The sequence below is a fragment of the Schistocerca gregaria genome, chromosome 1 (assembly GCF_023897955.1).
Source record: "Schistocerca gregaria isolate iqSchGreg1 chromosome 1, iqSchGreg1.2, whole genome shotgun sequence".
NCBI classification, from domain to species: domain Eukaryota; kingdom Metazoa; phylum Arthropoda; class Insecta; order Orthoptera; family Acrididae; genus Schistocerca; species Schistocerca gregaria.
The window spans coordinates 271992124-272017869 of NC_064920.1; the positions used below are offsets into that span (position 1 = coordinate 271992124).

At 42.2% G+C, this 25746-nt stretch overlaps 1 protein-coding gene across 1 annotated transcript in view; it reads right to left on the reverse strand.

Annotated features, from left to right (window-relative positions):
- Positions 1 to 13941: 13941 nt before the first annotated feature.
- LOC126340558 (uncharacterized) overlaps positions 13942 to 25746 on the reverse strand; it is a 75100-nt gene continuing 63295 nt past the window's right edge. The window contains 1 exon segment of the mRNA XM_050001699.1: positions 13942 to 15389. Within this exon segment, the coding sequence (XP_049857656.1) occupies positions 15242 to 15389 (148 nt within the window). The 3' untranslated portion in view covers positions 13942 to 15241.

Consider the following 25746-nt stretch of genomic DNA (forward strand, 5'->3'; position numbering starts at 1 on the left):
GGAATAGAGAGCTGTGTAGAGCTGGATGGGGAACCGGAAAGGGCATAGGTGAGTGTAGGACAATGACTAACGAAAGTTGAGGCCAGGAGGGTTACGGGAACATAGGATATACTGCAGGGAGAGTTTCCACCTGTGCAATTCAGAAGAGCTAGTTGTAAGGATCCAGATGGGACAGACTATGAATCATTCATTAAAATGAAGAACATTGTGTTGGGCAGCATGCTCAGCAATTGGGTGTTCCAGCTGTTTCTGGGCCATAGGCTGTTGGTGGGCATTCATGCGAGCAAACAGCTTATTGGTTGTCATTCCCATTCAGAGTGCAGCACAGTGGCTGCAGCTTAGCTTGCGGTGGAATACCACTGTGGTAGGGGTGGGAAGGATAATGGGTAGAACATGATGAGAGAAAGTGTGACTCAGTTGCATCAGTCCTGGGTCATATTGAGTCTCGAGGGGACTGTTCCTCTGCAGCCAGATGGTGGGACTTTAGGAGGTATGTTGCAACTGGAGAGATAAGGCATGGGAAATCTGTAGCTGTACAAGGTTGGGAGGGTAAATATGGTCTGTGAAGTCCTTAGTTAGACTCTCTATGTGTTTTGATAGGGACTGTTCGTCACTACAGATGCGACAACCATGGGTGGTAGGCTGTATGGAAAAGACTTCTTGGTATGGAACGAGTGGCAGGTGTTGAAGTGGAGGTATTGCTGGTGTTTGGTAGGTATGCTATGGATGGAGGTACCAGTGTTACCATTTTTGAGATGGAGGACAACATCGAGGAAGGTAGCTTATTGGGTTGGACAAGACCAATCAAGCAAATGGGGAGAAGGTTTCGAGGTTCTGGAGGAATGTGGATGGAATGTCCTCGCCCTCAAGCCAGATCATGAAGATGCTATCAGTGAATCTGAAGTAGGTAAGGTATTTGGGATTCTGGATGGTTAGAAAGGACTCCTTTATATGGCCCTTGAATAGTTTGGCACAGGATGGTGCCGTATGGGTGTCCATGACCATACCCTGGATTTTTTTGTAGGTGATATCTTCAAAGGAGAAGCAATTGGCCACAGCAACTAGGAAGGAGGTTGTAGGTTTGGAATCTGTCAGCACTGGGAAAGGTAGTGTTCATTAGTAGCAAGGCCATGGGCAATAGCAATGTTAGTGTAAATGGGGGTGGCATTAACAGTGACGAGCAGTGCTCCATGTTGTAAAGGAACAGGAACTGTGGAGAGTCGTTGAGGAAATGGCTACTATCTTAGTAACTGGCCACAACAGGGTGTTTTGGGTGGTTGGGTTTACAGACTATAGGAACTGCATAGAAAGTTGGAGTATAGGGAGTGGTAGGGGTGAGAAGAGAGGTGGACTCTTGGGAGACGTTCTGGGATGGGCCTAAGGATTTGAGGAGAGACAGTAGAGCCTGCTGGATTTTTCTAATGGGATCACTGTGGCAGGGTTTGCACGTGGATAAATCTGACAGCTGGTGGAGTCTTTCTGCCAGGTAATCCTTGCAGTTCAATATAACAGTGGTGGAGCCTTTTTCAGCACGTAGGATTGATGTAAGGTTAGGATCAGTTTTTAGGCGGTTGGTTGTGGTTCTTTCTGCACATGTAAGTTTAGCTGGCATGTTGAGGATTTGGGGAATGATGATAAAGCAAGCTTTGAGATTAAGAATTTCAAGAAAGTTAACAGTGTGAGATATGGGGGGAGTGGAGGTGGATCACAGATGGAGGAATGAACTAAGTCTGATGGGGTTCAACATTGGTCTTTGGTTGAGTCTGACTGGTAGGGTTGGTGGCAATAAAGTACTTCCACTGTAGGGATCGGGAGAAGGTCTTTAATAAGTCCTGCATGATTGAATTTGGGAGTAGGACAAAAGGTGAAGCCTTTGGAAAGGAGTAATATTTCTATGTGGCTAAGGCTTTTGGAGGAAAGGTTCATGAGTGTGTTTCGGGTCTGTTTATGTCCTGGGTTCTATATGGTGGTGGATGGGAGTTTTTGAGGGTGGGGTAAATATATGAGATATGCAAGAAAGGACTTGTAAGCTACGAAGGAATGTGGAGGAGGTTGTTGGAGGTGATGAATAGTGGTAATCCTAGGCAGGAGTAGGAAGTGAACAGATTGGAGAGTTTTTTGGGGTGGCATTGTGCTTGCTGCTCTAGTAACTGGAGGGCAAGAATTTGGATTTGTGATATGGGTCCAGGAATTTGGGATTGCATAGAAGAAGAATTTTACAGATGGTAAGGAGATATTGCTAGGAAGTTTGGGCCTGGTTGGCATGGTTTTGCAGGACTATGTTGGTAACGATTAAGGACGGGCAATATCTGAGCAGACGGAGGTCACTGTGGAGGTAGAGGTTGCAGCTGGAGATGGGTAATGTGATGGTAAGGCTATTTGTGGGGGGGGGGGGGGGGGAGGAGTTCCATGTTAATCAGGCCCAAACTTCCTAGCAATACCTCCTCTCCATCCGTAAAATTCTCCTGCTATGCAATCCCTAATTCCTGGGTCCCATATCACACACTGAAACTCTTACCCTGTAGGAACTAGAGCAGCATGTACAATGCTATCTCAAAAAACTCTGTGGCCCGTTCACTTTCTACTTCTGGCTAGGACTACCATTATCCTCCAACTCTGCAACAACCTCCAAACATCGTCCACATCCCCTCATAACAGACAAATCCTGCCTCGCAGACCTACTACATTCATCCCACCATCAAAAACTCCCTCCCACCACCATATAGAATCTAAACAGACCCAAAACATAGTCATGAGCCTCTCCTCCAAGAGCCTTAGCCCCAAAAAAAGTGTTAGTCTTTTCCAGAGGCCTCACCCCCAAATTCAATCATGCAGGACTTCCTCTCCTTCTCCCTGTCCTTACAGTGGGAACACTTTCACACTGCCACTGACATCAGGAAACATAATCATCATAAAAGGTGTACATGATCTGCAACCAGTTTACAACACTTCTCGGCCCTCATGGGGCCTTGCACAAGCTTCACTGGACTCATGGATGTTCATATGAATACTCTCCAGAGCATAATGGAGCTGCTGGTGGCTTGGATCCGTCCTGCAGTACAGGTGTCAAGGAGCTGTTCCCCTGGGAGATGAATTGATTCCCATCAGCATGATGATGAAAGTATCAGGATTCATAGACCATGCAACACTCTGCCACTGTGCCAACATCTAGTGCTGATTGTCATGAGCCCATTCCAGTCATCGTTGCCAATATCGGGATGTTAATATTGGCATATGCAAGGGGCATCAGCTGCGGAGGTCCATCATTAGGAGAGTTTGGTGTACTCTGTGTTCAGACACAGGTGTACTCTGCTCAGCATTCAAGTCTGACAGTTCTGTCACAGTTAGCTGCCTGTCCTGCTTTCAACTCCCCTAATCCCAGAGGTACTCAGCTATCCAGGCAGGTTTATTTTAATAATTCCCATACAGTATTAAGAACAGGAAGTTGGTTGAAACTGAATTGAACAGCAACAAAATCCGCAAATACACAGGTAGAGATTAGATGGCAATCATGGTGGCATATTTGTTGCAGTAAAGAATTCGATAATACCTAGTGAGGTTACTACAAATCTTTAATGTGAATTAATTTGGGTGAAGTTAAGCATCATAGGTGGGTCAAACATGGTAACTGGATGCTTTTATAGACTGACTGCATCAGAAACTGTAATGGCAGGGCACCTCACAGAGACCTTACTGAATATCATGACTGTTTGCTGGTCATGCTATCGTAATAGAGGGAGACTTCAATTTGCCATCTACACAATGGGATAATCATCCAGTCAAAGCTAGTGCCAGAAACAGGGATTTGTGTGACATTATTACAAATGTCCTGTTCAAAAACTACTTTGAGCAGATGGAGAACTACTTCATGATGGTGATGTCTTAAACCTCCTACAAAGAACAGACCTGAATTAATTAATTCAGTTAATGTACAGGACACTGTGGTAACACCAGTGACTATAAGTGTTGTAAGAAATGTTGCAACGGAAGTAAAATATTTTTGTTTGGAAAGAGAGACACCATACAAGTTCATGGGTATCTGAGTAGTCGGCATCAAGTGTTCAGTTCTGAAAATAAAGATGTGGAGCACAAATGCATGAAATTCAAAAGCATCGTTCAACATGCCTCGTACAAGTATGTTCTGAGTAAGATTTTAAGAGATGGAAAAGACCCATCATGGTTTTAATAGCCATGCTGGAAAGTTGCTATGGAAGAGCAGAGAGTTTCATCACTGATTTAAGTTAATCAAAACCTAGCTGACAGACAAATGCTGAACAAAGCTTAAATAAACATAAGGTGGGCAATGAGAGGCATGTTCAATGAATTAAAAAGTAAAATTTTGCCCCTTGATCTGACTAAAGACCTAAGAAGTTTTGGTTTTATTTAGAAACAACAAACAGATTCAGATCATCTATTCAGTTTCTCAAGACCAAACTTGCACCAAAATGGAAGATGACAGCAAGAAGGTCAAAATACTGAAGTTGGTCTTCCGAAATTGTTTCAGTGCGGAAGACTGTAATATGGTCCCTCCTCTCAATCATCACATGAATGTTGAAATGTCAGATATTTAGATAAGTGATCATGCAACTACAATGGCTTAGTAATGGAAAGGCATCTGGAACAGATGAGACATGTGCAGAATTCTATAAAGATTTTGTGAAAGAACTTGCTCCCCATCTAGTAGAAGTTTATTGCAAGTAAATGGATCAATGGAGGGTACCTAGCAACAGGAAACAAGTGCATGTCATTCCCGTTCTCAGTAAGGTTCATAGGACAGATGACATAATTATACAATTAAAGCAAATGATGCCTATCTCTTGAATTATGGAACATATTTTATGCTCACATATTATGGCATTAAGGATAAAGACAATTTCTAGTTTAATAAACAGAGATCTTATAAAACTAAGCTCACTCTGTTCCTCCATGAGATCCAGAATGCCATAATATCCGTGACTATATTTCATTGGGAACAATATTCATGACAGCATTGTGTGTGGAATTTGAGCAAACATTCTCATCATATTAATAAAAAAGGACTTCATCAATACTAAAATAATAATAAATAATTATTGTCAGTGACATAATTTAAATTTTTGTGAAAATCATATCTCAGACAATACTCATGGACAAAGATAATGGAAGTCTTAATCTTTTGTTATCTGTGATTCTTCTAGAATAATCCTTCTCCTTGTTCGAACTATTTTAATGATCTGACGTGACTGATGTCTCGTACTATAGAGGTCTATAAGAAACTTTATTATATTGTTAATTAATATTTGATAAATAGAGTTTCTGTGTGATTGAAATGAATCATCTTTATTTAAACTTTTATTTCATTGTAATTATCGTTCTATATAAATTTTAAGTTTTCCGCTCAGCTACAAACGAGTGCAGCCATTAGAGCTGTTGATCTACAGCACAGTTTATTGGTAAATGCTGAATAATAAATGATTAACATTGAGAAATGTTTTCAAATGTTAATGTACACTCCTGGAAATTGAAATAAGAACACCGTGAATTCATTGTCCCAGGAAGGGGAAACTTTATTGACACATTCCTGGGGTCAGATACATCACATGATCACACTGACAGAACCACAGGCACATAGACACAGGCAACAGAGCATGCACAATGTCGGCACTAGTACAGTGTATATCCACCTTTCGCAGCAATGCAGGCTGCTATTCTCCCATGGAGACGATCGTAGAGATGCTGGATGTAGTCCTGTGGAACGGCTTGCCATGCCATTTCCACCTGGCGCCTCAGTTGGACCAGCGTTCGTGCTGGACGTGCAGACCGCGTGAGACGACGCTTCATCCAGTCCCAAACATGCTCAATGCGGGACAGATCCGGAGATCTTGCTGGCCAGGGTAGTTGACTTACACCTTCTAGAGCACGTTGGGTGGCACGGGATACATGCGGACGCGCATTGTCCTGTTGGAACAGCAAGTTCCCTTGCCGGTCTAGGAATGGTTGAACAATGGGTTCGATGAAGGTTTGGATGTACCGTGCACTATTCAGTGTCCCCTCGATGATCACCAGAGGTGTAAGGCCAGTGTAGGAGATCGCTCCCCACACCTTGATGCCGGGTGTTGGCCCTGTGTGCCTCGGGCGTATGCAGTCCTGATTGTGGCGCTCACTGCACGGCACCAAACACGCATACGACCATCATTGGCACCAAGGCAGAAGCGACTCTCATTGCTGAAGACGACACGTCTCCATTCGTCCCTCCATTCACGCCTGCCGCGACACCACTGGAGGCGGGCTGCACGATGTTGGGGCGTGAGCGGAAGATGGCCTAACGGTGTGCGGGACAGTAGCCCAGCTTCATGGAGATGGTTGCGAATGGTCCTCGCCGATACCCCAGGAGCAACAGTGTCCCTAATTTGCTGGGAAGTGGCGGTGCGGTCCCCTATGACACTGCGTAGGATCCTACGGTCTTGGCATGCATCCATGCGTCACTGCGGTCTGGTCTCAGGTCGACGGGAACGTGCACCTTCCGCTGACCACTGGCGACAACATCAATGTACTGTGGAGACCTCACGCCCCACGTGTTGAGCAATTCGGCGGTATGTCCACCCGGCCTCCCGCATGCCCACTATACGCCCTCACTCAAAGTCCGTCAACTGCACATACGGTTCACGTCCACGCTGTCGCGGCATGCTACCAGTGTTAAAGACTGCGATGGAGCTCCGTATGCCACGGCAAACTGGCTGACAATGATGGCGGCGGTGCACAAATGCTGCGTGGCGAGCGCCATTCGACGGCCAACACCGCGGTTCCTGGTGTGTCCGCTGTGCCGTGCGTGTGATCATTGCTTGTACAGCCCTCTCGCAGTGTCCGGAGCAAGTATGGTGCGTCTTACACACCGGTGTCAATGTGTTCTTTTTTCCATTTCCAGGAGTGTATATAATGAAAGTACAAAAAGATTTAATGTATGTTATTTGTTAGTAGTAAAACAGGGCCTGAAGCAGAATCCATAAGTGATTGTCTTATGTTAGCTGCCATCTTAGTGAAATATTGCAGCAGCAGTTTTAAATTGATTTTCTATGAGGATATAAATGTTGTTAGTCAAAATTGAGATGATAATTGTGTATTGGTGGCCCAGAACCCACTTTGAGAAAGTAAATTTGATGTAGATTGTGTATAATCTTTAAATATAGTGCGATCAGAATCTTATGTGATATAAATTCTTATCTGATGATGTATGAAGCCTGGTTATTTTGTAAAAACTTTTATGACATATTTTGACAGGAAAAATACATTAGTGTTGTGTGAGTGTAGTATTGTGTGACAAAATTGTTCATTTTGGTTAAAGAAAAGTGCTGCCACCTCAAATAATAGTAGCGTTAAATTCGTTAAACAATCTGTACCTTAGTGCCATTTACGCTGCTTGACAGTCAACATTGCTACACATTCCCAGGTGGAGGTTTCTTTAACAAAATAATGATCATTAGCCAGTAAAAACAGTGTTTAAATAAAACCTCATGTTACATTGATTATAAGTGACCAGTTTTATTGTAATCTTGCTGAAATTGTACAACACGCAATCAAACCACAATACTCGCACGCCAAAATGCCATAGACATCCAGTGCTCAGGTTGATGCTGTGTTTCTTGACTTCAGGAAGGGATTTGATACAATTTTTTACTGTTGTCAAAAAAAGAGAAGAAGAAGAAGAAGAAGAAGAAGACTTCTTGCACACAGAACTCAACACATTGCTCTTAACAGAACACAATCAACAGATATAAAGGTTATTTCAGGGGTAACTCAAGAAGTGGTGTTGAATAGTTACTACTTACAACAGATACCAATCATCTAGCAGAAAATTTCAGAAGCTCCATAAGGTCATTTGTAGATGATGTAATTATCTGTAGGAAGATAGGATTGTCAGAAGACTGTAGCAAATGACAAGAAGACCTGCAGAGGATTGATGAAAGTCGCAGGAACTGATAGTTGACCTTGAATGTAAATAAATGTAACAGATCGTCCACATGTAGAAGAAAATAATCCACTGAAGTACAGTTACACAATGGGTGAAAACATTAACAATCCAGTGTGATTTAAACACATAAAACAATTAGGAGAAAAAGCAGATATCAGGCTTTGATTCACAGGAAGAATATTAAGGTAATGTAATTTATACACAAACGAAGTGGTTTACAAAACATTGGTTTGAACTATTCTTGAATCTTTCTCAGCACTCTGGGACTCTTACCGTGTTCTATTAATGGAAGAAATTGACAAGATCCAATGAAAAGCTAAGTGTTTTGTCACAGAAATGCTTAACTGCTGCAAGTTCTATATGGAGACTCTTAACAAACTCCAGTGGCATCTAGAATAACAGTTATAGATAGTTACTGGCAGAATCGTAACTGTGAGGACTGGTCACAAGTCATACCTAGCTAGCTCAACTGATATGAGCACTGTCTGTGAAAGGCAAGTTTCTAGATTCAAGCCCAAGCTTGGCACACAGTTTAATTTTATGGTTTACAGTAAAGTTAACAATTAGACGGCCCTTGTCCAACCTTATATAATAAAACACACAACTTCATTTTAATTCCATATGGCCTTCATTTCTTCCCCGTATTTCTGTACACTACTTGACATTATTTGACACCTCTTCCAAGTCCACAACATAACTTCAAATAATATGGGTTTGGAATTTATTGTCCCTGAATAAAATATGATCGATGTGGCATTGCACAGTTGTAACTTCATAAATTTAAACAGAATTTATAACCTTTTTCCACTTTAGACTGCGTTTAACTGATCTGCATATACAATGGTCACTCTTTAATACACACATCAAAAAAGTTTTGCATCACCTCAGATCGGAGAGTTCCAGAACCTATTCAGGAAATTGGAAGAGAGATCAACATAAACATCACTTCCACCCTTTTTATTTCTCACGAAAACCACATATTGCATGTTGTACCACCATACAGTGAGACATTCTGAGGGGGTGGTCCAGATTGCTGTACACACTGGTACCTCTAATACACAATAGCATGTCCTCTTACATTGATGTGTGCCTGTATTCATCGTGGCATACTACCGACAAGTTCATAAAGGCACTGTTGGTTCAGATTGTCCCATTCCTCAATGGAGATTCGGCGTAGATCCCTCAGAGTGACTGGTGGGTCACATCATCCATAAACAGCCCTTTCCAATCTATCCCAGTCATGTACGATAGGGTTCATGTCTGGAGAACATGCCGGCCACTCTAGTCAAGCGATGTTGTTGTCCTGAAGGAAATCATTCACAAGATGTGCATGATGGGGACGCGAATTGTCGCCCATGAAGACGAATGCCTCGCCAATATGGTTGCAGTATTGGTCAGATGATGGCATTCACGTATCATATAGCTGTTACGCCACCTTCCATGATCACCTGTGGCATACGTTGACCTCACATAATGCCACCCCAAAACAGCAGGGAACCTCCACCTTGCTTCACTCACTGGACAGTGTGTCTAAACATGTTCAGCCTGACCGGGTTGCTCCCAATCATGTCTCCTACAATTGTCTGGTTGAAGGCATATGTGGCACTCATCGGTGAAGAGAACGTAATGCCAATCCTAAGTGGTCCATTCGGCATGTTGTTGGGCCCATCTATACCGCGCTGCATGGTGCTTGCAAAGATGGACCTTGTCACTGATGTCAGGAATGAAGTTGTGCACCATGCAGCCTATTACGCACAGTTTGAGTCGTAACATGACGTCCTGTGGCTGCACAAAAAGCATTATTCAACATCGTGGCGTTGCCGCCAGGGTTCCTCCGAGCCATAATCCATAGGTTACAGTCATCCACTGCAGTAGTAGCACCTGGGCAGCCTGAGCGAGGAATGTTATCAACAGTTCCTGTCTCTCTGTATTTCCTTTGTGTCTGAACAACATCGCTTTGGTTCACTACGAGATGCCTGGACACTTCCCTTGTTGAGAGTCCTTTCTGGCACAAAGTAGCAATGTGGATGCGATCGAACCTTGGTATTGAATGTCTAGGTATGGTTGAACTACAGATGAAACGAGCAGTGCACCTCATTCCTGGTGGAATGACTGGAACTGATCGGCTATCAGACCCCCTCCATCTAATAGGTGCTGCTGATGCATGGTTGTTTACATCTTTAGGTGCTTTTAGTGACATCTCTGAGCAGTCAAAGAGGTTGTGTCTGTGATACAATATCCACAGTCAACGTCTATCTTCAGTTGTTCTGGGAACTGGGGTAATGCAAAACTTCTTTTGATGTGTGTATTATCTGTTTATCACAGTCAGACATAACTGATTGCACAGCATAAACAGTCGAAATGAGAAAACTGTTTGACTGACTTATTACCAATAATTGCGATGTGTCTATGACAGTGTTCTCTTGCAAATACCATTACTTGTTTATTTATTTATTTTGTAATCAGTAGATTGTAGCCATAGCACATCTGCTTCAGTTTATGAATCTATGGCAGTACAGTGTCAGCTTTTACCCACAGTTTCTGTTTGGTTTCACTTATGATAAGCATACCATGTCTGATATTCCACTTGCCCTTTAGTACTCCTGTATTGATATTACATTACTAGCACTAACATTAAACAATTGAAAATTAATGTTTTGGTGGAGAATACAAAATGGCGGTCCTAGGTGATTCAAAATGTAATGTACCAGCTACAGTGTTTTGCTTTGATAACACTTCTAATTGTAATCATATTTATTTATGTATCTATTTTATCTGGCAATGATAAGGTCTTGAGTGCTTCCTTAACCAGGAACATTCTCACATAGTCTGTTTACAGATATGATTACATCTCACATATACACTCCTGGAAATGGAAAAAAGAACACATTGACACCGGTGTGTCAGACCGACCATACTTGCTCCGGACACTGCGAGAGGGCTGTACAAGCAATGATCGCACGCACGGCACAGCGGACACACCAGGAACCGCGGTGTTGGCCGTCGAATGGCGCTAGCTGTGCAACATTTGTGCACCGCCGCCGTCAGTGTCAGCCAGTTTGCCGTGGCATACGGAGCTCCATCGCAGTCTTTAACACTGGTAGCATGCCGCGACAGCGTGGACGTGAACCGTATGTGCAGTTGACGGACTTTGAGCGAGGGCGTATAGTGGGCATGCGGGAGGCCGGGTGGACGTACCGCTGAATTGCTCAACAGGTGGGGCGTTGTTGTCTCCACAGTACATCGATGTTGTCACGTGGTCGGCAGAAGGTGCACGTGCCCGTCGACCTGGGTCCAGACCGCAGCGACGCACGGATGCACGCCAAGACCGTAGGATCCTACGCAGTGCCGTAGGGGACCGCACCGCTACTTCCCAGCAAATTAGGGACACTGTTGCTCCTGGGGTACCGGCGAGGACCAGTCGCAACCGTCTCACGCACACCGTTAGGCCGTCTTCCGCTCACGCCCCAACATCGTGCAGCCTGCCTCCAGTGGTGTCGCGACAGGCGTGAATGGAGGGACGAATGGAGATGTGTCGTCTTCAGCGATGAGAGTCGCTTCTGCCTTGGTGCCAATGATGGTCGTATGCGTGTTTGGCGCCGTGCAGGTGAGCGCCACAATCAGGACTGCATACGACCGAGGCACACAGGGCCAACACCCGGCATCATGGTGTGGGAAGCGATCTCCTACACTGGCCGTACACCTCTGGTGATCGTCGAGGGGACACTGAATAGTGCACGGTACATCCAAACCGTCATCGAAGCCATCGTTCTACCATTCCTAGACCGGCAAGGGAACTTGCTGTTCAAACAGGACAATGCACGTCCGCATGTATCCCGTGCCACCCAACGTGCTCTAGAAAGTGTAAGTCAACTACCCTGGCCAGCAAGATCTCCGGATCTGTCCCCCATTGAGCATGTTTGGGACTGGATGAAGCGTCGTCTCACGCGGTCTGCACGCCCAGCACGAACGCTGGTCCAACTGAGGCGCCAGGTGGAAATGGCATGGCAAGCCGTTCCACAGGACTACATCCAGCATCTCTATGATCGTCTCCATGGGAGAATAGCAGCCTGCATTGCTGCGAAAGGTGGATATACACTGTACTAGTGCCCACATTGTGCATGCTCTGTTGCCTGTGTCTATGTGCCTGTGGTTCTGCCAGTGTGATCATGTGATGTATCTGACCCCAGGAATGTGTCAATAAAGTTTCCCCTTCCTGGGACAATGAATTCACGGTGTTCTTATTTAAATTTCCAGGAGTGTAGAAAGTGTTACATATAATAAAAAAATACGTTACGAGATACAACAATTAAAATAATAGGCTGTTAACATGTTTCTCCTAATATAGTGTTTCATCAAAAGGGGATAATGATATACGAAGAGGAAGACACTGATTGCAGCAGTATGACAAGAATCAAACTTGCAACAGAAGTTAGTTGATATCAAGAAGAATGAGACACAACAGGGATAGAAAATGAAAGAAAAAGCAACAGTGGCAAAAGGAAGGGAGAGAGTTTGGTTTATTGATAGGAAGCAGACAAATGGTGTATTCCCAAACATAAGTGGCAACATTTAATCTCCTCTCGAGTGCAGTATGATTTTGGATTTCATATAGATTATTGATAGTTAGTTCTCTGACATTTGCATGTAATGGAGCAGGAGACAGATATTAGAGTTACACATAGATATGTCAAATAATGTGGATCTATTACATCTTGAATTAGAATTGTGGGTTGATGATAAAATACTACATATGTGAGGAGAGTTATAAGTGTGTCCAGTGATCAAATGAAGAACAACGCAGTTTTTAAAAAGGATTCCAATTAACTGGCTGAATGCACTCTGACTGGGAATAAGGGGACTCATAGGAACAAACAACCAAATGTTGTCCTATTTTGTACAAGAATTTGTGGCTGTCTCAAGTTATCGTAATTTTCATTTTTTGGGACGTGTTGAAATATATTAGATTCGTAAAGACTTGGCAGGACTAATAACTGTAGTAGTTTGTTTTAGTTTAGTCAGAAGCAGACATGGCTTGTAACTAAAGGATGTGAGGCAGAGCTGCTTTGAAATAAGTATTAAAATACGTTTCTCAAAAATGTATTACAGTGTTCAAGTTATCAGCAGGCATTTCAAATGAATTTACATTCAGACAGTCTTTGTTTTTGGAACTTGTGATATTGACTGTTTTTATTACAGATAGTAATTAAGTCTCATTCTTGAATTGTCGGTCGAGCTCTTCTGTAGCAAAGGTTTGGTGGTTTGCCTTCAACAGAGTGCAGCTCTTATGAGTCTTTCTAAGGCTCAGTCATTTCAGGTTAGCCGTCATACATCACTTGTACGTCATGTGCGTCACAAGCAGAACTAAGATAACGCCAACAACTTACATCCTATGAATAGATGTAGTTTCAAAGCACTAGCACATCAAGCATCTATCGAAAACACACCATTATTAGTAAAATTTGTTGTAAGAAAGTGACAGGAAAGCTCCTGTTGATGGTCATAGAATTTTTGTTGTTTTGAAATTGTAACTTGCCATTATCGCAGTATCCTGTTTCAAGGCAATGCTGCATTTATGACGTATCACAAAAGTGTTGTTACTGGTATGATTTGTTATAATTAAAATTCAGTTAATGACTTATTAGTGATTTGGGCATCATCCAATATAAGACACCTAAGCTTGCTGGATCACGCTAGTGTAGTGGATATAGCCGTGGACCTCAGAGTTTAAGTTCATGGGTTCACCTCCTGCTCTCTACAGTTTTTTTATTCACTTTCACATTTTTATAAGATCCTGAGACTTTCTTATTGATTTAATAGAGGCATGTTCTGTAATATTAGAGTTTATGTACATGTACTTGCATAATCAGCTCAATTTCCACTGACATGTAGACACGAAGTTCACAATAGCTCCATTTCAGGATCACTTTCAAACATCCTTAATTCAGAGGGATACACAATGCAAAGGAAATTCAAATTTAAACTCAAGCAGGTATAAAACACAAATTTAAATATATTAAAACAATACAAATAATGATCACAATTTTGCCTTAAACAATACTTTTTAGTTACTGTTCAAGTGTAAGCTGCATTATTACAAAAATAGTCTACATTTAGTTACAGACAGTTGTCTATAAAACGTAGCAATAAAGTAAAATTGTGCACTTAAATACACTCTTGCATGCACAGTAAATAAATTATAAAAATGCAAATCACATACATGAAGAGGTAGTTGATAATGACTTTTCAGATCACCGGTTACAATTATTTATGTACATTTTCGTTGGGCTTAAAAATTAACACACTTCATAAAATTTTTTTTCCTGTTTCAAAAAGTAGACACTGACATGAAATGTATAATTTTATGAAAGATAAATTATTTCTCGTTGTATATTAAGTCACTGCTCAAAAGAGAACATGCTTGCAAAGCCACCAAATTTGTATTTGGTTGTATAATCAGTAAGTTCCAAAATTGACAATACTTCCAATCATGTTCAGCAAATTCTACATATAGCTCATGAGCATATACACATTTTGTTAATGCCATTTATAAATTATGTGCATAAACAAATCTTATGTATGACATTTTCATTATAAATTCAATAAATACTATCAAATTATGTATGGTTAAACATTTTTTTATTGCTTACCTTCCATGCCTGGAAGATGCTTGTGTCTTTTATGACAAATAACATACAGTTACATGCAATACAGTAAGAATAAACTTAAATATATTTTCTTCAATGAGGTTTAGTTTTTGGTTAATTGTCAGAAATACGGCATTAAATTCCTCCCTTCCTTAGCAGAAAGAAATCTACTAAAATCATGGAATTCTACACAAAATACACAGCCTTACTCAGGCACATAGTAGCAACAGATCACAGCCTGTGGAATGCACAATGTAACTTCTGATACAAAACTTTCAATTTTGGCTTCTGAATTAACAGGAAAAGATAGTATTTACATTTTTTATAACACAACATTTTCATAACAAGCCTAATCAGTGTTACAACACTCATCAGTAACACAACAAATCACAAAATATTTTCATTAACATTCTTTGAAGCCATGAGAGATACCAAAATTCATGAACAAACTTCCATAACTATAAGCTCAATCACAGAAAACACTGTCGCATATGACAAAAAGCTGCACTAAACTCACTCTTTGGGGAAAAATTGCAGAAGTTTCCTCTAACAAATAAATATATTTTTAACTGAGTAATAGTAAATTCTTAATAAGCTTTGTTGTATTCTTTTCACAACAGACATCCAGATATTCAGCCCTCAAACATTAATGTTTCCAAGAAACATAGCATGGTTTTGTCATAGAACCTGCCCCAAATATGTCCAGGATGGCACTGTATGTGGCAGCAGCTCCACCTAGCACTCCTATGAGAATTAGCTCCCACATATAAATACGATGATGTATTGGGATATACCTGTAAAAAGACATTACAGTAAGTAATACAAGAAGCACCAACAGCACAACAAACAACAGAAACTACATGATCTATGGTATCACGAAAAATTCAATTCACATTTTATAGGAAGTAATCTGGAGCCCATTCTTTGAACTATATTTTCCTAAATTGGTCTCATACCTAAGATGACAATATAGCCAGGGCTGATTTGAGAACATTCTTCCACACAAGTGACTGATCATTTGGTGCCCCATTTTCCGCTCATACAATCTCATATGTGCCTGTTTCTGCTACTAATTGTGATAGGCACTGTATACAAATCTTGCAGTAGTGCAACTACCTCAGTTTGTCACACCTAAGACAGGTGCTAATAACTGTGGAACATCATGTATAGAAATCTTATTGTTGTGGCACCATTGGTGCTCCTCTCAGCTGGTTGCCCCAAGATACGGCTTGTCACTGTTGCCTTAAAGCAGCCCTCATTCTACCAATACGAGTAAACTGAAATATTCAAGTTTCATGTTTTCTTCCTGTGCGATACTAAATAGTACTTTGCTTCCTTACAAATATTTCTCCATTTCATGTCTAGAAATACTTTTCAACAGTTTACCCTGTAATTGTAGGCATTTATCATGAGTACAATTGTTCCCTGGGACATCCTACTATAATAAGGTGAAGTTTGTTTTATCACCAAGAGAGCTATAACTCCAGTGCTTGATTTGTGACAGTATGCACTGGTATGCTGTACTGGTACCTCAGACGAACAGGAAGTTATGAAACAATGAAACTCCAGGTAGCAATATCAACAATGTAGGGAACTGCAAACACAACATGTTAAGTTGCAGACACTTACACATAAACTTTTAGCCAAAACCTTGGTCAGAAAAAGGGAAATACAACCATTCATTCATTCACACAAGCAAGCACACCTCTCACACACATCATCACCAACTCCGGCAGCTCGGGCCTGGATGCATAAAATTAGTCCAACATACAATGTAGTTTACACTGGCATTGTTGTAGTCTTTGCTGTAATTTCTGTTTCATTTAGTGTGAAGGCATCTTAAATTCAATGTTATCTGGGAACAATGTCAGGTTAGAGTGACAATGAGGGTAAGCTGTCAGTGCCAACGGAGGATCTTCACTTTGTATTGATTCATTTTTACTATTCACATTCTCCTTGAAGACACATTACGGGTGGGGGGAGATGTGAATGAATAGTAACAATGGATAACAAACAACAGGCAAAAATTGCAGTGTATTTACACTTGTGAAGAGCCATGGCAGAAGATTAGCACATATTCGCAAGACACAAAGGAACGCATGCAAGTGAGCAGTGTGATAAAGCCTGGTATCATAACTATTAGTATATTAGAAGAGATTGGGCTAAAACACAAAATTTAGGATGGACATAACAACACTGCTTGTATTACTAGTAAAAATGATATTGCAAGAAATGAAGCAGAAGTTGGCGTAAAAGTAAGTTAGTCAATTATGTGCTCCAGAGATCTTATTTTTGACAAACATTATGATGTAGAATGAGTCAAATTAACGAACGGATTAACATACTTACAAACAGTTAAGGACAGGAAATTTTTTTGTAATGATAATGTGAAACTCTAAGATTTTATGAAATGTCACAAAATTCTTGGTCCCTTCCCCCAAATCAACAAACCAACCAACAAAATTCGTCATTTTCCCTATTCCTGTAAAAAACTGTAAAAAAATCTGAACTATTTGCTAATATTGGTAACAGATAGTTACTGAATGTCGAAATTGTATTTTGACATATTTTCCAAGGCAGGGATTAGCATATAATCTCAAAATGACAGTTCATTTACCTTGTAAAGTGCTATAGGTCTGGTTGTCACTGCAAACAAAAATGCTCTATCTCCAACGGACCTTGCACCAGTAAAATTTTAACTGTCGCGGTCACATTTCCCAACACTTCTGCACCACAAATCTTATCAAAAGATCTTGGATGCAGTACATAAACTACATATGTTCATAGTAAGTAAGCATAAACCTGAAAACCACCATGTACAACATTTTGGAAAAGCAAATACGTAAATCAGTATGGTGTCTGTTTGGTTATCTACTTATAAGTCAATTACAGCTCAGGATACGTGACATCATGGAAACACCACAGTCATCCATATTGTAGAAATACAAATGGTGTTCCATATTGATTTCCACTTTATTTTTTCCATCGTTCATGGTGTGTCATTTGACTCATTGTTACAGTTGCAAGTATATAATACTTTTGTCTGACCATAGGTGACAGGAAGATCACTAGAAGTGCAATCTCTGCAATGTACAGCCCATTTTCCCCACCTGCTGTCATTATTTGAGGACAACATGGAGTGTGAACATCAAGAAGAGCACTGGATGATGCGGTTTCTGTGGAAAGAATGTGTAAACACAGTGGGTATTCACAGGCGATTGGAGACAGTGTGTGCAGTGTGGACCATCATGAAAAGTGCTCTTGCGACATGACAATGCAACCACCACACAAGTCAGAAAATCGCAGCTGCCATTGCTGAAATGGGATTACAGGTACTGCTATACCCACTGTATTCACCTGACTTGTTCGTTTAACTTTTGTAGGCCCTCCTCATAAAACGTTTCTGGAATCTTCCAGACCCACCACAGGACAGCTGCTCACAGTTCCTAGAGTCTGCAAAATGATATCAGTGCAGAGGTTTCTTCATAGCCACAAAGAGGCCAAGGTAGGAGAAACCGGTTGTTGTGACAGCACCAGGAACCCCATTTGAGCAATGGCAGCCATTGTTTTCCGACTCATTGGGATGAGTGTTGTCATGTTGCAAGGGCACTTTTTGCAATGGTTCACATTCTTCACACATTGCCACCGACTGTCTGTGAATATCCACAGAAACCACACCATCCAGCACCGTCCTTGATGATCACACTCAGTGTTGTTCTTCCAAGCTATGACTGCAGTTGGCAAAATGGGCTGTTCTGTGCAGGGGTTACAATTCTAGTGATTTTCCTGCTTTCTACCATTAGACCAAAGTACTACACACATGCAACTGTAATGATGAGTCAAATGGTATCCCTTGTATGTTAACTTACTGACTTCTGTAACCCCAAAGTTAGTAATTATTCTAATGGTATAAGTATATGAAAATAAACATTTTTGCACACCTACTGTATGGTTTAAATTTTCATCAATAACCATACCTAAGAATACCCTTCTACTGGTATACTACACTCCTGGAAATTGAAATAAGAACACCGTGAATTCATTGTCCCAGGAAGGGGAAACTTTATTGACACATTCTGGGGTCAGATACATCACATGATCACACTGACAGAACCACAGGCACATAGACACAGGCAACAGAGCATGCACAATGTCGGCACTAGTACAGTGTATATCCACCTTTCGCAGCAATGCAGGCTGCTATTCTCCCATGGAGACGATCGTAGAGATGCTGGATGTAGTACTGTGGAACAGCATGCCATGCCATTTCCACCTGGCGCCTCAGTTGGACGTGCAGACCGCGTGAGACGACGCTTCATCCAGTCCCAAACATGCTCAATGGGGGACAGATCCGGAGATCTTGCTGGCCAGGGTAGTTGACTTACACCTTCTAGAGCACGTTGGGTGGCACGGGATACATGCGGACGTGCATTGTCCTGTTGGAACAGCAAGTTCCCTTGCCGGTCTAGGAATGGTAGAACGATGGCTTCGATGACGGTTTGGATGTACCGTGCACTATTCAGTGTCCCCTGGACGATCACCAGAGATGTACGGCCAGTGTAGGAGATCGCTCCCCACACCATGATGCCGGGTGTTGGCCCTGTGTGCCTCGGTCGTATGCAGTCCTGATTGTGGCGCTCACCTGCACGGCGCCAAACACGCATACGACCATCATTGGCACCAAGGCAGAAGTGACTCTCATTGCTGAAGACGACACATCTCCATTCGTGCCTGTCGCGACACCACTGGAGGCGGGCTGCACGATGTTGGGGCGTGAGCGGAAGATGGCCTAACGGTGTGCGGAACCGTAGCCCAGCTTCATGGAGACGGTTGCGAATGGTCCTCGCTGATACCCCAGGAGCAACAGTGTCCCTAATTTGCTGGGAAGTGGCGGTGCGGTCCCCTACGGCACTGCGTAGGATCCTACAGTCTTGGCGTGCATCCGTGCATCGCTGCGGTCCGGTCCCAGGTCGACGGGCACGTGCACCTTCCGCCGACCACTGGCGACAACATCGATGTACTGTGGAGACCTCACGCCCCACGTGTTGAGCAATTCGGCGGTACGTCCACCCGGCCTCCCGCATGCCCACTATACGCCCTCGCTCAAAGTCCGTCAACTGCACATACGGTTCACGTCCACGCTGTCGCGGCATGCTACCAGTGTTAATGACTGCGATGGAGCTCCGTATGCCACGGCAAACTGGCTGACACTGACGGCGGCGGTGCACAAATGCTGCGCAGCTAGCGCCATTCGACGGCCAACACCGCGGTTCCTGGTGTGTCCGCTGTGCCGTGCGTGTGATCATTGCTTGTACAGCCCTCTTGCAGTGTCCGGAGCAAGTATGGTGGGTCTGACACACCGGTGTCAATGTGTTCTTTTTTCCATTTCCAGGAGTGTAGATCAAGAGGACCCGGTGAAATAATCTTTGTAATTTTCTCACTGTGTACATTATGTGGTGTCCCTCTTTGTGCTATTCAAACAGCGTAGGGCAACTTCCTGCATTTTTTCCCCCTTCTTCTTCTTAACCAGGCTGACAGCAACAACAGAAACAGTTTTGCACAACCTATTTCAGGACTGAAAGAGAATTTGTCTGTAGGGGTGTAATGAGGTTAGGATGATCTCTCATTAAAATGTAGGAATTTGACAAATTCATGGAACCTGTTCATTGTCATTTGGTCCCTAATATAATCAGAGATCCATGAACATGACCAAAGGTCATTCAAGAAAACACCTTTTTCACAAAAATCACCTCTGGCATACATGATACCAATTATTGTCTCCAATTCCTCTAACAATATGGTCCAAGTGGTATTTTGTATGTATTCCATACATCTGAGTCTCTGTGGTACTTTTATGATACCCAGCATTGTTTCAGCAAAACTATGGCAGATGGCACTTATGTGAGAGATGTTCTCTGTGTGGCAGGCATATGCAATGTGACCACCTCTTTCCTTCAGGATGTTTGAAACAGCCCTTCTTCCAGACAACAGCATATTAGCGAGTATTTCCAGTCAACAGCATATTAGCGGCTTTCCATTTCTAGCTTCCATTTTTACTATTGTGGCAGCCAACTCCACAGGCTGTTGCGGAAAGAATTGAAATGGGGAGACCGTCTGACAGTAATTCCTCCTCAGTCTTGTTTTCATCATTGTCAATTGTCTCTGGCAGAAAGACACCGACTGAATCAGATTACTCACTTTCCGATTCACCATCTAATTACTCTATATTATGTAAAATATCTTCATTAGTATGACCATTCTGACTTGAAATAATTGGAAATGCCTGTTTCACCCAAAAGTATACAGTTTAACTGATATAGCAAGTAACAACAGCAATACACACAATGCGAAAGAAAATTTACATTAGAATGTACAGCATGAAAACCTTTTCAATAACGTGTATATCAGACTTCTAAGCAGTGATTGTTGATCAACACAAAATTTAATGCAATTACCATTGTCATTATGAGAACAGCAATATGCTAAAAAGATTTATGCCAAGAGACAGTTGACCCTTTCTGCTATATACATCATAAAATTTTCACAAATTGTGCAAATTCAGTGAATTGCAGTAATTTGGCTTTATCTCATGGATTACTGAAAACTGTGAAACACTATGTGTGCATTTTACAATGGCAGAAACTATCACCGCCATTGCGATCACCACCGCCACAACTGAATAAACAGGACATTTTTCTCCAAGTTTATATTATGAAGAATTCCAAAATGTGCATAAATTACTTTCTTCACAAGAAATGTTTGACACTTGGTCATTTACTAACATGTTATTTTGGCACAGAAAGACTGTGCAGGGCAAAGAGCTCTTGAACTTTCGAGTCTTTGTAAACTGAAACAAAAATTGCCATGCCCTACCCTGCTTTGAGAATCATAAGCGACAGTGGATTAATGAGAATTTATGACTGTTATTCAGGTAAGCATTACCTATCTACATTGCTTAAACACAAAGTGCACATATTTCTGCTCTCTCTGAAAGCCTGATAGTTTCATGCAAGAGCTTTTGTGTCTCTGATTTATTGATGTTTCTATAGCGGATGGTCTCAGTGCTCTACTGAAAGCATGTCTGCAATACTCACCAGAGATAAAGCTGCAGAAAGTCTATGATAATAAGTGCACTAAGGATTAGTCTTAACATTATCCATCAAACGGCAAATACAAATCTTTAAAAATTCGAAATCCGAATCTGCATTACTGTCTCTGCAATAATTAGGGGTAACATCATGGGGAAACTGAAGTAACTGGAGAGCATGCAAAGTTTATCTTATACACAGGCAAAACAGAGCTCAACCCTCCTGTATCTGAGTTTGGTACTTTAGGGTGCGCACAAAAAGACAGAGGGTTACTTGCATAGCAGGGACCAACATAAGGTGGCTTGAACAAGTGTGAAAAATATTCCCTTGTTATATAATGAGACAGCACACAATGGCTGCAGGTTGGTGGCGCCAACTGATGCAGACACACACCCAATGGTGAGCCACAATTTGCAAGACATTCTTTGCCTGTTTTTGGCGTGACAAATAGCTGTGTGTTGCACTGACAGAACTGAGGCGCACGTCCCGCTGTCTTTCTCAAACAACTGTACAGAAATTCTTTGGTAAAAAAGATCAGTTTTTACATTTCTTGTAGCTTTATATGTCAGTTTCATGGTGAAGTGCCCATCATTTTGTTAATAGTCATAATTATTGTGATATTTCAAGTGTCAATAATACCACACAGCATGAAATTTAAAAATGATGTAATGAAAAATGCATTTGGTGTATATTAGACCATATATTGCTGCATATAAAACATAGCTAACATTTTGAATTCTGAAACTTCCTGGCAGATTGAAACTATGTGCCCGACCGAGACTCGAACTCGGGACCTCTGCCTTTCACGGGCAAGTGCTCTACCATCTGAACTACCGAAGCACGAAAGGCAAAGGTCCCGAGTTCAAGTCTCGGTCGGGCACACAGTTTTAATCTGCCAGGAAGTTTCATATCAGCGCACACTCCGCTGCAGAGTGAAAATCTCATTCTGGATTTGAATTCTTTTTAAACTTGGGAGGGAATCAATATCTTCCTCCAATCTGGAGAAGACATATTTTATGTAGTCATTCACTTTTGATCACATATAAAAGAGAGTGAAATATTCACAGCCTTCAAATCTCCTAAGCCTTTATAGATACTAAAACAAGATTTTGGCTAATGGCAGTACACAATGAGAAGAATATTTTACAATGTGGTTAACATACAGAACTTTCTTAATCTATGATGATACAACAGAAGCTATAGGTTTTTTTCCAATCCATACTATAATTTCAGCTAGTAAAAAGAGAACATGATAATAAACATGAAATTTCTTTTGTAGATCTTCAGGCTTTTCCGACGAAGTGTTGTCATATTGGAAAAATGTGTTTTCTGCTGGTAATCCCCATCTTACTTGCACGATATTTTGACTGTGTGACTTGCAGTCTTCATCAGGTGTTCCTTATGTCCCAAATCAGTGTGGGAAGGATCCATTATTTATGCTTGTGTGGGGCTAGACACTCAGTCACTGGACCATGCCAGACAGTAGCAGCACAATCCTTATATCTTCTAACTGTAGCTGTTCCAACTGCTGCACAGATATTTCTTGGCTGTTGTCAGTTAATAATTCTGTCATCTGACATTCTGTTCCACTTCCTAGTTGTACTGGGCATAATGTATTCTGACTGCTGTCATTTAAATTTTCCTGGGGCTATGCTTTTCTGCTACTGTAGCCAAACACACAGGTGCTCCAACCCAAGGTACGTACCCGCTATGGCAGCCATCTGATTATTTTCTGGCCACTGGAGTTCAAATTTCTGTTTGCTCTCAAAATGATCATCCTCAGGCACTTGATTTGCTGTCTGAAGTGCCACTGTCTGTGCACCATGTATTGGTTGTGCTGGGTTATTTGTTCTACCATCATTTCCAAATCTATTTTCCCCAGAGTTTGGATGGTGCTGCCGTTGTGTCTTTAGGAGATCGAGTGCTGGCTTCCTGGCAGAACAAAGCTGATCTCCCATGTCACTGTTGACAAGATTCTGTGGGATCTTTATTTTGATGGATTCTTTAATAACACTATTCCACTATTCCCTGTAATTGGATGTTGGTGCCAAAATATTGATATCATCCTAACTTGTCAAATGATTTAGTTCGAAACAATGTTCCGCTATAGCTGACTTGGAAGCCTGAGAGTCTGGTGTGCCATTGGTGCTCCTTGCACATGATGTCAACTGTCATGGTAGTCCGGCCAACATATGGCAAACTAGTGACATGGCATGTGGTAAATGGTCATTTTCTGCAGGCTCATATCATTACACTAAAATTGAATATAAACAGTCACAACTGCAATAATTCTTCTTTTTTGTATGATGTTACTGGTTTCAGTCTATTTTAGATGATTTCAGACCCACACAATGATGTAGATGGTGCCTGCTACGTTCACAGCCATCATCTGCATCGTAGTGTGGGTCTGAAGATAGCCAAACAGACTGATATATATATACACACACAAAGTTGATGTGACTTACCAAACAAAAGTGCTGGTAGGTCGATAGATACACAAACAAATACAAACATACACACAAAATTCAAGCTTTCGCAACCAACGGTTGCTTCTTCAGGAAAGAGGGAAGGAGAGGGAAAGACAAAAGGATGTGGGTTTTAAGGGAGAGGGTAAGGAGTCATTGCAATCCCGGGAGCGGAAAGACTTACCTTAGGGGGAAAAAAGGACAGGTATACACTCGCGCGCACACACACACACATATATCCAACCACACATACACAGTCACAAGCAGGCATTTGTAAACGCAAAGAGTTTGGGTAGAGATGTCAGTCGAGACGGAAGTACAAAAGCAAAGATGTTGTTGAAAGACAGGTGAGGTATGAGCGGCGGCAACTTGAAATTAGAAATTAGCGGAGGTTGAGGCCTGGCGGATAACGAGAAGAGAGGATATACTGAAGGGCAAGTTCCCATCTCCGGAGTTCCGACAGGTTGGTGTTAGTGGGAAGTATCCAGATAACCCAGACGGTGTAACACTGTGCCAAGATGTGCTGGCCGTGCACCAAGGCATGTTTAGCCACAGGGTGATCCGCATTACCAACAAACACTGTCCGCCTGTGTCCATTCATGCGAATGGACAGTTTGTTGCTGGTCATTCCCACATAGAAAGCTTCACAGTGTAGGCAGGTCAGTTGGTAAATCACATGGGTACTTTCACACATGGCTCTGCCTTTGATCATGTACACCTTCCGGGTTACAGGACTGGAGTAGGTGGTGGTGGGAGGGTGTATGGGACAGGTTTTACATCGGGGGCGGTTACAAGGGTAGGAGCCAGAGGGTAGGGAAGGTGGTTTGGGGATTTCATAGGGATGAACTAAGAGGTTACGAAGGTTAGGTGGACGGCCGAAAGACACTCTTGGTGGAGTGGGGGGATTTCATGAAGGATGGATCTCATTTCAGGGTAGGATTTGAGGAAGTCGTATCCCTGCTGGAGAGTCACATTCAGAGTCTGATCCAGTCCCGGAAAGTATCCTGTCACAAGTGGGGCTCTTTGGGGGTTCTTCTGTGGGAGGTTCTGGGTTTGAGGGGATAAGGAAGTGGCTCTGGTTATTTGCTTCTGTACCAGGTCTACTCTCTGCTTGAAATATCAAATATCACTTTGCCACGAAGAAAAAGATCCTAATCCTACTCCTAATGATCCTACTCCCCAAGACACTATCCAAATTGAACCCTGCCTGGAACAGTTCCGTCCTCCGTCACAGCGGGACCCACCTCCTCTTCCTCAAAATCACCCTCTCCAAACCTTCAGGAATTTCTGACTTCCAGCCTTGCCTCTCAATCCTTCTTAAAAAACCTTAATCCTATTCCCAACATCACCACTGCTGAAGCCCAGGCTATCCGTGATCTGAAGGCTGACCGATCCATCGTCATTCTGCCGGCGGACAAGGGTTCCACGACCGTGGTACTTGATCGTCGGGAGTATGTGGCTGAGGGACAGCGTCAGCCTTCAGACAACACTACATATAAAGTTTGCTAAGGTAATCCCATTCCTGATGTCCAGGCAGAGCTTCAAGGAATCCTCAGAACCTTAGGACCCCTACAAAACCTTTCACCTGACTCCATCAA